Source organism: Osmerus eperlanus, chromosome 17 (assembly GCF_963692335.1).
Source record: "Osmerus eperlanus chromosome 17, fOsmEpe2.1, whole genome shotgun sequence".
Lineage (NCBI taxonomy): Eukaryota > Metazoa > Chordata > Actinopteri > Osmeriformes > Osmeridae > Osmerus > Osmerus eperlanus.
The window spans coordinates 586372-602347 of NC_085034.1; the positions used below are offsets into that span (position 1 = coordinate 586372).

General features: G+C 53.1%; 2 protein-coding genes across 6 annotated transcripts; both read right to left on the minus strand.

Annotated features, from left to right (window-relative positions):
• Positions 1 to 225: 225 nt before the first annotated feature.
• On the minus strand, positions 226 to 3183 carry LOC134037701 (uncharacterized). 5 transcript variants are annotated; one of them, XM_062483167.1, is made up of 5 exons: positions 2974 to 3183; positions 2076 to 2252; positions 1856 to 1957; positions 1348 to 1473; positions 226 to 529 (listed from the first exon to the last, which is right to left on the minus strand). In XM_062483167.1, the coding sequence occupies exons 1-5, from the start codon at positions 3034 to 3036 to the stop codon at positions 395 to 397; spliced, it is 603 nt and encodes a 200-aa protein (XP_062339151.1). In that variant the 5' UTR covers positions 3037 to 3183; the 3' UTR covers positions 226 to 394. The 5 variants fall into 5 exon arrangements, with proteins under 5 accessions (XP_062339151.1, XP_062339154.1, XP_062339153.1 ...); XM_062483170.1 differs by having other exon boundaries at positions 2076 to 2232; positions 2974 to 3161; XM_062483169.1 differs by having other exon boundaries at positions 2076 to 2257; positions 2974 to 3161.
• Positions 3184 to 4875: 1692 nt separating this feature from the next.
• LOC134037778 (glutamate receptor-interacting protein 1-like) lies at positions 4876 to 15479 on the minus strand. Its single transcript, XM_062483290.1, is given in 17 exon segments — positions 4876 to 6524; positions 6611 to 6757; positions 6983 to 7216; positions 8639 to 8683; positions 8805 to 8916; positions 9529 to 9685; positions 9837 to 10064; positions 10143 to 10282; positions 10535 to 10679; positions 10870 to 11015; positions 11636 to 11705; positions 12456 to 12536; positions 12941 to 13086; positions 13739 to 13791; positions 13793 to 13926; positions 14285 to 14434; positions 15346 to 15479. Coding segments are annotated over 16 exon segments (2274 nt in total). The 5' UTR covers positions 14406 to 14434; positions 15346 to 15479; the 3' UTR covers positions 4876 to 6209.
• Positions 15480 to 15976: the final 497 nt, after the last annotated feature.

The following is a 15976-nucleotide window of genomic DNA, read 5'->3' on the forward strand; positions in this document are numbered from 1 at the left end:
TGTTTGTATGTACTTGTAATGGTCTTATTTAACACCGTCTGAATGTGCTGGATAGATAATTTTTCAATGCTCGACTCCGTCAGCAAAGCACCAGAACAACAATCCCAGACCACAAAACAAACAACCAGGACGTTACCTTGCCAACCAGGACGTTACCTTGCCAACGCGTCCGTTGGCCTTCCGTCTCCTCTGGGCGTTTGAGGAGGAAATACCAAGACTCACAGAACCAAGGTCAGCAAGAGTTTTATTAAGGAAACACTTCAACGATCCCAGAACTATATACAGAAGTTACAGTGTGTCATCACACAAACAAAGTACAGTACAAAAGAAGTGTGTGTGTGTAACGTTTGTGTAGAATGTGTGTAGTGCATATAGTGTGTGTGTGTGTGAGAGCCTAGGCCGCTGCCTCTATCAGTAGGTCCATATAGGCTCCGGTCACCAGGCTGTCCTGCCCCACCGCAAGCTGCTCCATCAGGCCTCGAGCCACCTGCTCTCCCTCCTCAGGGCTCTGGTCCTCCCTCATCACCACCTGCACACACCACGTACACACACACACACACACACCACGTACACACACACACACACACACACCACGTACACACACACACACACACACCACGTACACACACACACACACACACCACGTACACACACACACACACCACGTACACACACACACACACACCACGTACACACACACACACACCACGTACACACACACACACACCACGTACACACACACACACACACACCACGTACACACACACACACACACACCACGTACACACACACACACACCACGTACACACACACACACCACACCACGTACACACGTACACACACACACACACACACACACACACATACCGTACACACACACACACAAACACACACACACACACCGTACACACCACGTACACACACACACACACACACACCGTACACACCACGTACACACACACACACCGTACACACACACCACGTACACACACACACCGTACACACACACACACACCACGTACACACACACACACACCGTACACACACACACACACCGTACACACCACGTACACACACACACACACCACGTACACACCACGTACACACACACACACCACGTACACACACACACACACACCGTACACACCACGTACACACACACACACACACACCGTACACACCACGTACACACACACACACCGTACACACACACACCACGTACACACACACACACACCGTAACACACCACGTACACACACACACACCACGTACACACACACCACACACACACACAGGTAAACAGGCTAGAAGCCAGTCTAACAGACACACACAGACAGAGAGACAGACCTCCAGCTCCATGTAGTGTCCCAGTCCTTCCACTGTGTCTAGATGAACTCTGGTCTGGCCCACCAGGAACAGCCTTCTCTCCTTCCTCACCTCCCCTTTGATACCCAGAGCATCTGCTAGCACCACCTACACGCACACAAACCCCCCCCACACACACAGTTAAACCCCTATTCCTCCTTTGATACCTAGAGCATCTGCTAGCACCACCTACACACACACACACACAAACAGTTAAACCCCTATTCCTCCTTTGATACCTAGAGCATCTGCTAGCACCACCTACACACACACACAAACAGTTAAACCCCTATTCCTCCTTTGAAACCTAGGAGCATCTGCTAGCATTGTCTACACAGTTAAACAAACACACACACAGACAGACTGACACACAGACAATCAGACAGACAGGCAGACAGAGTCAGACAGCCAGGCAGACAGGAGTCAGACAGACAGTCAGACAGACAGGCAGTCAGACAGAGTCAGACAGACAGATAGGCAGCAGCCTCACCCTCAGCCCCTCAGGGTCCTGGGTGGGGGAGATGGAGTAACGCGACAGTTTAGGACCGTCACAGTCTGGTCTCTCATAGAAGATCAACTGGCCACTCCCATCCTGCACACACATACACCACACACTGTGAACACGGGTATGTGTGTGACATGTGTGTGTGTGTGTGAGATGTGTATGTGTGTGACATGTGTGTGTGTGTGTGACATGTGTGTGTGTGTACCATCAGGTTTCTCAGTTTCAGCCGTCCGTTGCTGCAGTTGAAGAAGGTGTCTTGCTGACGGATCACTACGCCCTCTGATTGGCTGAGCTGGCCGGCCCTCTCAGCGAATAGGCTGTAGTCGTTCACCCTGGCCTTGATCTCCACGTTAGACGGCATGCTGGGGCGAGATGTGACGGTCTGTACTGAGCATGTGCAGACAGACAGTGACACACTGCATCCACTCACACCACACAACCTGCATACACACACACGCAGCACATCCACACAACCTGTATACACACACACGCATCACATCCACACAACCTGCATACACACACACGCATCACATCCACACAACCTGCATACACACACACGCATCACATCCACACCAACACAGATCCCACACAGTCTACAGTAGATCCACTTATTGAGGTGGCTGAGTTTTGGTTCATTATCTTGTATTTAGCGTGGCTACATTCCAGCTGACCGATATGAGGTTGTATCGCTGCGCTGTACTAGTCCTACTGTAACTCATGTTACTGTTGCCCCTGGTAGCCGAGATGTGGTTACTTTACACTGTGTCTGGTAAATACGGACCATTCCTTGACTCTGACCACCGAAACACTGTTAGAACCAAACACTTCTGATCCTTGATTTTTATGTCACTTTGGATAAAGGCATCTGCTAAATTATGTAAATTGACCGCTAACGTATCTTTCTTGAATGGAGATGTCTTGATTGTGTGCTGTAGCTCTCTAGCTAATCATGTTACCAGGCCAAAAAATCCTCCGTATTAGAACGCGCTTCACAGACACAGTCCCATGAAGGTAAATCTAAGCACGGTAACATCTGACTGGTCTGACCGCTAATGTACCGAGCGTCCGTTCGCAGCCGGTAACTTAATCTGCACGTGTCTTACCTGCAGACGCAGAAGCCCTCGTGAAAGGAGTTGTACTGAAGTTCGCGCCACTAGCCCCTGCATCGTTATGAAACGAGGTTGTGGTCACTGGTCTGCGATCGGTTCCTAATGTCTAATGTCGAGGCTGCAAGCGGCGTCTGAAACACAGCGCTGACTCCGGATAAGCAGTTATGATCCTCTGTCGTTTTAGACTATTCGCTCCGCTTTTTCCGCATTCAGTCACATGTGCCTATACGTCAGTTCGTGAGTCAGATTCATGATCTGTGTAGGCCATGGGTTATGGAAGCAAATCAGTGACGTAATGTTTAGTATTTTAAAAGGTTGAATATTTAATTTTTAAATTTAAACACCACCGAATGTGTTGGTTTTTGAATTCACATATGAACTGTAAAAAAAACAAGCTTCAGAAATTCAAATAGAACAAAATTCAGAATTTTGTGATCAGACCAACAAATGAGGTGGTGTCCACACATGTCACTGATTTGCCTCCATAAACTGTCCTATAACTTTTATCATAACTTTTGTACATTATTATTCATTAACATTTTCGTGATTTGTATGTTGTACAGTACTATCATTTGCAACAACAACAACATCAGTTATTGTAAATGTTATAGACTACTTTTCTATACATTTGAGTTATGAAACAGTAGAGAGCTCATTGTCATGAATGTTGATTGTAACCCAGGTTAGAGTTAGACAGCAGGGTTAGGGTTAGACCAGCACGGTTTGGGTTAGACCAGCACGGTTTGGGTTAGACCAGCAGGGTTAGGGTTAGACCAGCACGGTTTGGGTTAGACCAGCAGGGTTAGGGTTAGACCAGCACAGTTAGGGTTAGACCAGCACAGTTTGGGTTAGACCAGCAGGGTTAGGGTTAGACCAGCACGGTTTGGGTTAGACCAGCAGGGTTAGGGTTAGACCAGCAGGGTTTGGGTTAGACCAGCAGGGTTAGGGTTAGACCAGCAGGGTTTGGGTTAGACCAGCAGGGTTAGGGTTAGACCAGCAGGGTTTGGGTTAGACCAGCAGGGTTAGGGTTAGACCAGCAGGTCTTTATGTTTACATCAGGACACTACTAGGACTTCCTACTCTGTTTTTATTTTTATTTTGTTTGTCTTTTCTTACATACAAAGGGTAACAGTTGTAGGAATTCCCAAAGTTATACATACACGATAAATATCATGCTACCAAAGTATTAAATTTGTACAAAAATACTTTACATAGTTCATAATACCTGTCCATTAGAAATAAAAATACATTTGTCTTTTCTGGGACTTTAACAGTGAAACTGATTTTCAAACAGATCATATATAGAGAATGGTTACCCACTATTTCAATTGGCAGTGCTTCAGTCCAATACCATCCAGAAGAACACAAACAGAAAGATGATTGGCCCAGGCCCCGGTGGGAGGGAGCGGTACTACAGTCCAGACATCACATTATTGGTGTTTCTACTGACAACAGCTAACAGGTTAGGGTGCGAAGCGACAGTCTGGCCCAGATAGCAGAGGACAGGACCTGTTGCAGAAACCCTTAACACTACTGGGGAATAGATGTAGCAGTAGTAATCAAGTCAATCAAATCAAGACCAACTCACAAACTATCAGTGGAGAATCCAGTGTTTGTGGAATGAGGGTATAATTGTGCGCAGTGGAGAGACCTCAGAGGTATCTCTACAGTAGAGCTACAGTAGAAAACAGAATAGAAACAACACAAAGTAAAAGACTAGAGTAAAAATGAAGATACAGGTGTGGACCTTGTTGACAGTAGAGACACATTCAAACATTAGAGACACAGTAGACACGCAGTAGAGATGCAGTACAGGACCCGAGTGTGGGTCCAATCTCAGAATGGCTTCAACAGTCTTCGCAACGTGACCGCGGGAGGGGGTTGTGGCTTTTGTTAAGGAGCCCTGTGATTGGTTGCCGAGACAGTTTAAATAGTGAGTGGACAGTGTGATTGGATGAGCGCTGACAACAGGGCGGGACATCGATCATCACCACGGATACGAGAGGAACGTCGCTAGCCTGACTAAAACAGGCCTTTTTTTGTCCTAATGGATATTTTGATGCAGAGCAGCTGTACTTTGTAAGAAACGGAAAGAAATATCCTGGAAATCCGTTGTTGTGACGTTGTTGGTGAGAAATGACACAGATTTCATCCTAATGGCCCGGGTTTCAAAACCACAACAACCATTCTCTTTTTTACACATGGTTAGTAAAGCCTTCAGGGCTGCGACCTCAGAAAACGATAAAACGTACAAAACATACTTGTAACAACGCCAGTAGTAGCACATAGATTAGCATATTCATATTTACTCAGAGAAAGGGGGAGACAGGATTGGACGGCTCAGGATTCACAACAGATGACATCATGCTTGACATGTGCAGCCAGCTGAAGTTCTGTGGCGTGAGGAGGGGTCAGGGGTCAAAGGTCAGGAGGTCATGGGGGGGGGGGTCAGGAGACAGACTGACTGTGTGACTGTGCTGACTAGGGGTAGTGTGTTCTGACTCACACACACATATGAGGTGTGAATGAGTGTGTGTGTGTGTGTGTGCTGAAGGTCTTAGTGTTTTAGTGAAGCCTGAACAGTGAACAGACTGAATACATCAACAGGACAGTATGTGTTGAGTGTGTGTGTGTGTGTGATTGTATGTGTGTGAATGCATCATCAGGACAGTATGTGTTGCTACTGATGAGCAGGGTCAAAGGTTTGGCCTGGAACCACTTGTGACGCACGCTCACAAACATACATAGCCTACACACACACGTGCACACACACACAGACACACACACACACAGACCAGCCAGTCCAACAGCACATGAAAACACCCGACAGGGTCCACATGATCTGGTAGTCAGGGTTAGGGTTAGACCAGATACCAGCACAGACAGCTGGGAGAGACCAGGAGGAGAGACCAGCCCAGTGGAGAAAGGTAGGAGAGATAATGATGGCACTGGTCACTGTTTCAGACTCACATCAGTCTAGGAGTGACGGTGTTCTGCTCTCCTCCCGGATGAGAAGGAGGAGAAGAGAAGGAGGAGGAGAGGAGGAGGAGAAGGAACAGGATGAGGAGGAACAGGAGGAAGAAGGAGACTCCTGGTGTGGGTGGCCTGTAGGCCTTGTCTCCAGGACAGGAGTGTGTCTGTGCTTTATAGAGCTACACATCCACGCAGCGGGACCACAGTCAGTAGCACCAAGGAGATCCAGGCCGTTCACTCTGAGGCCGTCCACTCTGCTATAAGGTCTTATTGGGGTCTCTATCCTCCCCCGGCCCCAGCCCCGGCCCCAGCCTCGAGTTAAGCTGCAGGCCAGCAGACAGTGAGTCTGTGGACAGTCGGGTCCCCCCCAGCGGGTTCCCCCCAGCCTCGCTCCAGCTCAGCAGGGGGTCTGCGGGGGAGTGGCTCAGGTCCGCGGGAGTGTTGTGGAGCTCGCCGGCTGGCTGAGCCGAAGCCAGACCCCTGCTGATCACCAGCTCCAGCTTGTTGCCAGACTCTGCGATGAGAGGAACCACCAGGCAACAGTCGAAGTCTCGGGTCCGAACGTGGTTGATCTGGAGGGACACAGTACAGTTACCCTGGGTGGGGTGTCTAGGGGTGAATGTCTGTGTGTATGTTATATCTGTGTGTGTGAGTGTACCTGTAGCAGCCTGTCGTAGGACTTGAGCCCCCCTAGCTCTGCAGGACCCCCAGACCGGAGGTTGCTGACATACACACCCTTCTCCAGGAGACCGTCAGACACGCTGAAACCAAAGTCCTCCAGGTCCGACTCCTTCTCCAGGCTCACCTGGACACAACACACCTGTCCTGAACCACGCTCACCTGGACACGACACACCTGTCCTGAAACTTGCTCACCTGGACACAACACACCTGTCCTGAACCACGCTCACCTGGACACAACACACCTGTCCTGAACCACGCTCACCTGGACACAACACACCTGTCCTGAACCACGCTCACCTGGACACAACACACCTGTCCTGAACCAGCCTGAACACATCCTGTCCTACCTTGTGCAGCTCCACAGGTGTGGGCGGGGCCAGGATGTCTGAGATCTCCTGCCTCATCTTCCTCAGGGCGAAGGCCTTGCGCCCGGGGTCGGAGGGCAGGGTGCTGGAGCGAGCGGACGGGCTGGGGGCCGCCCTGCTGGAGCCTCGCTCCTGGAAGCTGGCCTGCCGGCCCAGCTGGGACCGGGAGGGGAGCTCGTGGTTTAGACTGAGGCTGCTGCCTGACATGATGGTGGCCTGGCGGGGGCAGGGGGAGAGGAGGGGAGGGAGAGAGAGAGGAGGGGAGGGCAGGGGGAGGGGGGGGAGGGAGAGAGGAGGGCAGGGGGAGGGGGGGGGAGGGAGGGAGGGAGAGAGGAGAGGAGGGCAGGGGGAGGGGGGGGGAGGGAGGGAGGGAGAGAGGAGGGGAGGGCAGGGGGAGGGGGGGGGGAGGGAGGGAGAGAGGAGGGGAGGGCAGGGGCAGGGGGGGAGGGAGGGGAGGGGAGGGGGAGGGCAGGGGGAGGGGGGGAGGGGGAGAGGAGGGGAGAAGAAAACAAAGTAGAATTGATCAAAAGCATGGTTCTCTTTCACCCAGTGTCATGCAGCCAAATGCTGGTCTCCTATGCAGAGTCTCCTCAGAGCACCTCCTCATATCTCTACAGATCCTCCCCATGGCACCTCCTCCCTCTGCAACAGGCAGGACAGGAAGAGGAAGTGATGGTAGCTGAGTTCAGAACCACACAAACACGGGGAACTACACATCCCAAGAGGCCTTGCAGCACCGCTCTCCCATCATGCTTTGTTCACACTGCCATGCCCATCGCAACACGACTCCTCGTTCCCATTGGACAGTTTTAAGTGAGGTAACTCAAACTGTAGCACAAGGTGTTTCTCTATTGGCTGATACTGAGGCAGTGTCATGCATCTCCATGGTCACCCAAGTTTCAGTTGGTCTAGTTGCTCGTCATCCCCACTCACGTGTTGCAGTCTCATTGTTAGCTCAGCTTTTATTTGAAGAATAACTCAACATCTGTGACAACATCCATGTTGAGTCACATCATTCTAGAACAAGATATGATGTCACACTTTAGATGATACGTGCCCTCAAAAACAGCAAGGTACATTCAGCCCCTTGTTGTGGCATTAGACTCAGGCCATTACACAGTTCAACAGAGGTGTCATTAGTAGCATGAATAAAGTAGCATTGGGTCTATATGCGGTCAGTGAAGCTTCCATGATGCTAACCTTTACATTGTTAGCTTGTGAAGCATTAGCATGTCGTTTGGAGGTTGACTGACATGTGACTCGGTAAGGAGGGGGGGGGGGGCATGGCCAGGTACACTCCACAGATCGGAGGTGGGGTGGGAGAGGCAGGCCAGGGGGGCGGGGGGAGAGGGGGGAGGCAGGCCAGGGGGGCAGGGGGAGAGGGGGGAGGACTGGAATGCACCACTGTACGGGGGAGGCACAGAAACAAGGTATTAAAGCAGCTACAAGCAGACAGGAGAGGAGAGGAGAAGAGAGAGGAGAAGAGAGAGGAGAAGAGAGAGGAGGAAGGCAGAGAGGAGAGGAGGAGGAAGGCAGAGAGGAGAGGAGGAGGAGAGAGTAGTAGAGGAGAGGAGGGCAGAGAGGAGAGAAGAGGAGGAGGAGAGAGCGGTAGAGGAGAGGAGGGGGGCAGAGGAGTACCAGCATGGTCAGGTTTCTCTGATTCAAAACCCTGTCTGGTTCCTCCTGGAAAGAGAGGGAGGAGTTACACACAACCAGGAAGTGACCGCATGCAACCAAGAACAAATACACGTGGGATTTGTAGTTCTTTGTCGTTGAGGTTTGTAGTCCAGTATGTGCTTCCTACCTCCAGCTCTCTCAGGATTCCTGATTGGCCACAGGTTTCCAGGTCCTCCAATGCCTGCGACCAGAAGTTCTCTTCCTGGTCTGGTTCAGTCCCATCATGCCCCACTGTGAACCTGGAGAGGTCAGAGGTCAACACACACAGTCAGACAACCAGTCACACAATCAGCAGAGCAGAAATCTGCCCAGTGACCCAATAAGGAAGCGGAAATAACCCAAATCACCCAATCAGCAAGCAGGAATCTGGACTGTCACCCAATCAGCAATCAACATGTGGGGAACACGCTACTGAGCTTAGTTCAGAGGGGAAGGAAGAGAGGTGAGATGAGAGGCCAGGAACACACACACACACTCATATACATACACATACACAATCAAACACACACACACATTCTCAGAGACACGCCCGACCACTGAGATTAACCCGCCATTCAGGCTGCAGTGTTGTGGACACAAGGGGGAGAGTTCAGATGGGGGGTCAGGGGTCACCAGGGGTCAGGGGTGGGCCTGCCCTCACCTGCTGTCTGTTATCAAGCCGCTGGGCATCGTACAGGCTCTGCAGATGTAGGAGAAGTACTTCAATCATCATATCTACACACACACACACACACCACTACACACACCCTAACAAACCCAAACACACACTCAGACACAAACACAAACGACTACACACACCCTAACAAACCTAAACACACACTCAGACACAGTGTACCCACACTCTCTCGTACCCGCTGGTCGGGGCACGGTCCCAGTCATTGTCCAATCCCAGGTCCTGTAGGATGTTCCTCTGGCGGGTGCTGCCAGGTGATTGGCTGTCGTGGCTGGGCTTGGCGTTCCGCCATTCATGACTGTGGAAGCTGTACCCAGACGCCTGGAACCCTGGTACTGACACACACACACACTGTTAGATTGTTCTTCCGTCTCATTTTCTATTGAATCCCCACTCTCTCTCCCTCCCGCCCCTCCCTCCCGCGACCCCTGCCCCCCCCCTCTTGCCCTCCCCCCGCCCCTCCTTCGTGCCCTCCCTCCCCCCTACCCTGGCTGGTGAAGGTGTTGTCCAGAGCAGACCCATCCCAGGACTCCACTGCACTGTCCACGGTGGGGATGGTGGTGGAGTACAGCGGCCCCCCTTGGCCCCCCTCGCTGGGGATGGTGGTGGAGTACAGTGGCCCCCCCTGGCCCCCCTCGTCCTCCACGTCACTCAGGTCCCCTCGGAGCCCCCCCGGCCCCCCTGGGCCCCCTGGGGCCTGCTTAGGACTGGCCACTGGAGGGAGACAGACGCACGCTCAGACACTGGTGAGTGTGTAGATGTGTGTATGTGTGTGTGTGTGTGTGTACTCACGGTCTCCCTGCTTCTTGATCTTCAGGGTGACTGCCTCCCCGGCCACCTGCAGCAGGTGGATGGCCTCGCTCAGGGGCTTCCCCTTCAGACTGTTACTGTTGATGGCCAGGATGCGGTCCCCGATGTGTATGGCTCCGGTCCTGCTCACACAAACACACACACACACACACACACGCACACACACACGCACGCACGCACACACACGCACACACACACACACACACACACGCATTAATGACATTCTAAAATTGTGAAAAATACACTAATAATAATGAACAAAAAGAAAACAAAGGACAAATCTCTCCCCCTCCCCCCACCTGCCCCCCACCTGCCCCCCCCCTCCTCTCATCCTCCCCCAACCCCCCTGGCCCCCCCATCCTCTCCTCCCCCACCTCTCGGCCAGGCCCCCCCTGGTCAGGCTGGAGATGATGATGGGGTCGAAGGGTTCCTCTGTGCCTGAGATGGTGATCCCCAGAGGACCACCATACCTCTTCAGCTCTACCGTGTAGATGATGGAGCCTGACAGCTCCTGCTCATCTGGACACACACACACGCACGGCTAGGTTCAGCTGGGTTAGGGTTAGGGTCAGGGTTAGGGTTAACCCTAAGCAAGGCAACACCTTTATGTTTTTTGGTGATGTGTATACACTCCCCCCCCCCCCCTCCTCCCCCCTCCCCCCCTCCCCTCCTCCCCCCTACCCCTCCTCCCCCCCCTCCCCCCTCCTACCAGAGTTGTCCTCGTCCTTGCGTATCTTGAGCTTGACCAGGTCCTCACACTGCTGCAGGATCTGCACGGCGTCCTCCATGGAGCAGCTCTCCAGACGCATGTTGTCGATGGCCAGCAGCTTGTCCCCCAGCTCCAGAGTCCCCGTCCTGGGACACACAGTCAGGGGGGCCAACCGCCTGTTTACTAACTTCTTTCAACCTCCTTTGTCTTACTTTACCCTCTGCCTTGTCTCTCTCTCTCCTTCTCTCTGTCTCCCTCCGCCTCTCTCTCCCCCCCTCTCTCCCCCCCTCTCTCCCCCCCCCTCTCTCCCCCCCTCTCTCCCCCCCCTCTCTCCCCCCCCTCTCTCCCCCCCTCTCTCCCTCCCTCCTCCTGTCCTCCAGTCTGCAGTATAGTGTTCCAGGAACAGCTGTACTCTGCAGGGTGTAGGCTAATTACATCACTGTACACACACACACACACACACACACACACACACACACACACACACACACACACACACACACACACACACACAAGAAGGCACATACACAAGCAAGCAAACACCAGAGCTGCAGTTCCACCCCGCCACCAGCAGGGGTCCCCAGCTGTAGCACAGACGACAGCCAGCTGCTGTTGATCGCATGAGCAGGATTATGTAAATGATCTTATATAAGTAGAAACTAAGGAAGACATGAGCTACATTAGACCTAGTGTTATCATGGTATGGTGAGCAGGACTGGTGTGAGTGTGTGTGTGAGTGTGTGTGTGTGCATGTGTGTGTGTGTACCTGTGTGCCACGCTCCCCTTCTTAATGTCAGAGATGATGAGGGCATCTCCAGGTTTCCTGCTGGATGGAGCTGAGAGATGGAGAGTAAAGTCATCAGTTTGTTACAAAGGAGGAGAGGAGAGTACAGGAGGAGAGGAGAGGGGGAGAGGAGAGTAAAGGGGGAGAGGGGAGGGGAGGAGGAGAGGAGAGGGGGAGAGGAGAGTAGAGGGGGAGAGGAGAGGGGAGGAGGAGAGGAGAGGGGGAGAGGAGAGGATAGGAGGAAAGTAGAGGGGAGGGGGAGAGGAGAGGGGGAGAGGAGAGTAGAGGAGGATAGTAGAGGGGGAGGAGGAGAGGGGGAGAGGAGAGTAGGAGGAGAGTAGAGGGGAGGAGGAGAGGAGAGGGGGAGAAGAGAGTAGGAGGAGAGTAGAGGGGAGGAGGAGAGGAGAGGGGGAGAAGAGAGTAGAGGAGGAGAGTAGAGGGGAGGAGGAGAGGAAAGGAGAAGAGTAGAGGAGAGTAGAGTAGAGCAGAGGAGAGTAGAGCAGAGCAGAGGAGAGTAGAGCAGAGGAGAGCAGAGCAGAGGAGAGCAGATCAGAGGAGAGCAGAGCAGAGGAGAGTAGAGCAGAGGAGAGCAGAGCAGAGGAGAGCAGAGCAGAGGAGAGCAGAGGAGAGCAGAGCAGAGGAGAGGAGAGGAGAGCAGAGCAGAGCAGAGGAGAGGAGAGGAGAGCAGAGGAGAGGAGAGCAGAGCAGAGGAGAGGAGAGCAGAGCAGAGGAGAGCAGAGCAGAGCAGAGCAGAGCAGAGCAGAGCAGAGCAGAGGAGAGCAGAGCAGGGTTCCAGACTCACAGCTGATGGTGATACCCAGCTCCACGCCTGGTTTCTTGGGCAGTTTGACATGGAAGGTTCCAGAACTGGGGATGACGGACTCTGGAGGAACACATCAAAGATGTGAGCTTTGCTTTCTGTGTGTGTGCTGTATGTGTGTGTGTGTGAGTGTGTGTGGGTGCTGTATGTGTGAGTGTGCTGTATGTGTGTGTGTGTGAGTGTGTGTGTGTGCTGTATGTGTGGGTGTGCTGTATGTGTGTGTGTGCTGTATGTGTGTGTGTGTGAGTGTGTGTGTGTGCTGTATGTGTGTGTGTGCTGTATGTGTGTGTGTGCTGTATGTGTGTGTGTGTGAGTGTGTGTGTGTGCTGTATGTGTGTGTGTGCTGTATGTGTGTGTGTGCTGTATGTGTGTGTGTGCTGTATGTGTGTATGTGTGGTGTGTGTGAGTGTGTGTGTGTGCTGTATGTGTGTGTGTGCTGTATGTGTGTGTGTGTGAGTGTGTCCCACCTGCTACGTCAAACTCGATCTCCAGCGTGACCTTGCTGGTGATGCTAGAGTCTCGGAGCAGCTGATTGGTCTCCTCCAGAGTGCTGTCTTCAGTAGGGATGCCGTTAATGGACAGAATACGATCTCCTATCTGCAGGATTCCACACCTGCACACACACACAGACACAGGCATGGTTTAGAACAACTGTAAACAAGTGTGTGTGTGTTCGGGTGTGTGTGTGTGTGTTCGGGTGTGTGTGCGTGTGTTCGGGTGTGTGTGCGTGTGTTCGGGTGTGTGTGTGTGTGTTCGGGTGTGTGTGCGTGTGTTCGGGTGTGTGTGCGTGTGTTCGGGTGTGTGTGCGTGTGTTCGGGTGTGTGTGCGTGTGTTCGGGTGTGTGTGCGTGTGTTCGGGTGTGTGTGCGTGTGTTCGGGTGTGTGTGCGTGTGTTCGGGTGTGTGTGCGTGTGTTCGGGTGTGTGTGCGTGTGTTCGGGTGTGTGTGTGTGTGTTCGTGTGTGTGTGCGTGTGTTCGGGTGTGTGTGTGTGTGTTCGGGTGTGTGTGCGTGTGTTCGGGTGTGTGTGTGTGTGTGTTCGGGTGTGTGTGCGTGTGTTCGGGTGTGTGTGTGTGTGTTCGGGTGTGTGTGTGTGTGTTCGGGTGTGTGTGCGTGTGTTCGGGTGTGTGTGCGTGTGTTCGGGTGTGTGTGCGTGTGTTCGGGTGTGTGTGTGTGTGTTCGGGTGTGTGTGTGTGTGTGTTCGGGTGTGTTCGGGTGTGTGTGTGTGTGTGTGTGTGTGTGTGTGTGTGTGTGGTTCCAGGGACCCACCTCTCCGCCGGGCTGTCGGGGTCCATGTAGGCGATGAGAGGGGGTGAGGAGAGGCGTTTCCGTGGCGAAGACGCCGCCCTGCAGCTGGATCCCAAAGCCCAGCAGGGAGTCGCTGACCAGGACCAGCTCTGTGGTCTCAGTGTGGACCACCTGACCCGCCAGGCCCAGGGAGCTGGACGCCAGGGACACTGGGGGGACGGGGGACAGACTCACTGTATGTACCGTGTAGGAGAGACAGAGGGTTAGGGAGAGAGAGGTGGAGGCTGTAGGGGGAGAGAGAGGTGGAGGCTGTAGGGGGAGAGAGAGGTGGAGGCTGTAGGGGGGAGAGAGAGGTGGAGGCTGTAGGGGGAGAGAGAGGTGGAGGCTGTAGGGGGAGAGAGAGGTGGAGGCTGTAGGGGGAGAGAGAGGTGGAGGCTGTAGGGGGAGAGAGAGGTGGAGGCTGTAGGGGGAGAGAGAGGTGGAGGCTGTAGGGGGAGAGAGAGGTGGAGGCTGTAGGGGGAGAGAGAGGTGGAGGCTGTAGGGGGAGAGGGGGGTGGAGAGTCTTACAGGAGCTCTTGAAGTCCTTCTTCTTCATCTTCCTCTTCATTAGGGTGCCCCGGGGGCTGCTGGGATACATGTTCCTTGGCAGGGTGCCCATGTTCAGAGAGCTCAGGCTGTACGCACTCATAGAGGAGGGGGAGAAGGACGATCCCAGCGCTGCTCACACACACACACACACGCGCACGCACGCACGCGCACACGCACGCACACACACGCACGCACACGTACACACAGAAAGAGAAAGTATTTGTAAATATATGACACAATGAGCTTTGTAAGCCCTGTGGTAATTGGCTAATAACACTGTAGTATTTGACTAAATCCCAGTTAATTGGCTGCACTCTGGATCTTTAAAGAGGAGTGGGAGGAGCCTGTGGCTACAGTGGGCCAAATTTCCTGTGCTGTCTGTCCAATCAGAGCTAACACCTAGACCACACCCACTGTGTGTCTGCTAACACACCCATGGAGAGATAGAGAGAGAGAGGGAGGGGAGAGCGAGGGAGAGAGAGAGAGAGGAAGGGAGAGAGAGAGAGGGAGAGAGGAAGGGAGAGAGAGAGAGAGAGAGAGAGAGGGAGAGAGAGGGAGAGAGAGAGAGGAAGGGAGAGAGAGGAAGGGAGAGAAAGAGAGAGAGAGAGAGAGAGAGAGGGAGGGAGGGAGGGAGGGAGGGAGGGAGGGAGGGAGGGAGGGAGGGAGGGAGAGAGAGAGAGAGAGAGAGAGAGAGAGAGAGAGAGAGAGAGAGAGAGAGGAGAGAGAGAGAGAGAGAGAGAGAGAGAGAGAGAGAGAGAGAGAGAGAGAGAGAGAGAGAGAGAGAGAGAGAGAGAGAGAGAGAGGGAGAGGGAGAGGGAGAGGGAGAGGGAGAGGGAGAGGGAGAGGGAGAGGGAGAGAGGGAAGAGAGAGAGGATTAAACCCTTCAGTGTATTTCAGGGACAATAGAACAGTTTAGTTCTGCTCCAGTTCTCTGAGCCAAAAAACATCTGAGAGAGGAGAGGAGGAGGAGAGGAGGAGGAGAGGAGAGGGAGGAGGAGAGGAGGGAGGAGGAGACGAGAGGAGGAGGAGAGGAGGATTACGAGGGTTGCTGGGAGAGGTCTTCTTATGGCGGGAGGACTGGTCGGGGTGGTAGGTGTTATAGTGCTGGTAGGGAGGGAAGCTGCTGGTGTTGGCAGACGAACTCTCCCATGGCAACGTACGAGTGCTTCTCTGGACCTTGACTGCACACACACACACACACAGATACAGACACACATACAACAAACAGAGAAGGGTGGACGCAAACACACACACACACACACAGGGAGAGGCCAGAGGAGCACAGAGGTGGATCAAACACCAGGGCCGGATCGAACAGCTACACTCACCAGGGAGGATGGGACAATAGACTCCTTCAGCTCCAGTCTGTCTCCTATAAACACATTATAACCCTGCATCTGGACATGCCCAGAAATACACCTGATCTCTGCAATCTATTGATCCGGTCTAAATCAGCTTGAGCATGGATTGATCTGGTCTAAATCAGGCTTGAGGATTGATTGATCTGGTCTGGTTTGTGTCAGACTCAGGGATAGATTGATCTGGTCTGGTTTGTGTTCAGCTCAGAGACAAACAGAGGACTGCATCACAGCAGTTGGTGAGAAGGAGAAAGGGATGGAGGGAGAAGGATGGAGGGATGGATGGAGAAGGATGGAGAGGGATGGAGGCTGG

Excerpts from the sequence above, each read along its gene's own strand:
- LOC134037701 (XM_062483167.1), bottom strand. The coding sequence starts at position 3,036 with ATGCAGGGGCTAGTGGCGCGAACTTCAGTACAACTCCTTTCACGAGGG. Across the intron at positions 1,958-2,075 it reads TGAAACTGAGAAACCTGATG|GATGGGAGTGGCCAGTTGAT; the intron begins GTACACACACAC and ends ATGTGTGTGCAG. Across the intron at positions 1,474-1,855 it reads AGGACCCTGAGGGGCTGAGG|GTGGTGCTAGCAGATGCTCT; the intron begins GTGAGGCTGCTG and ends GTGTGCGTGTAG.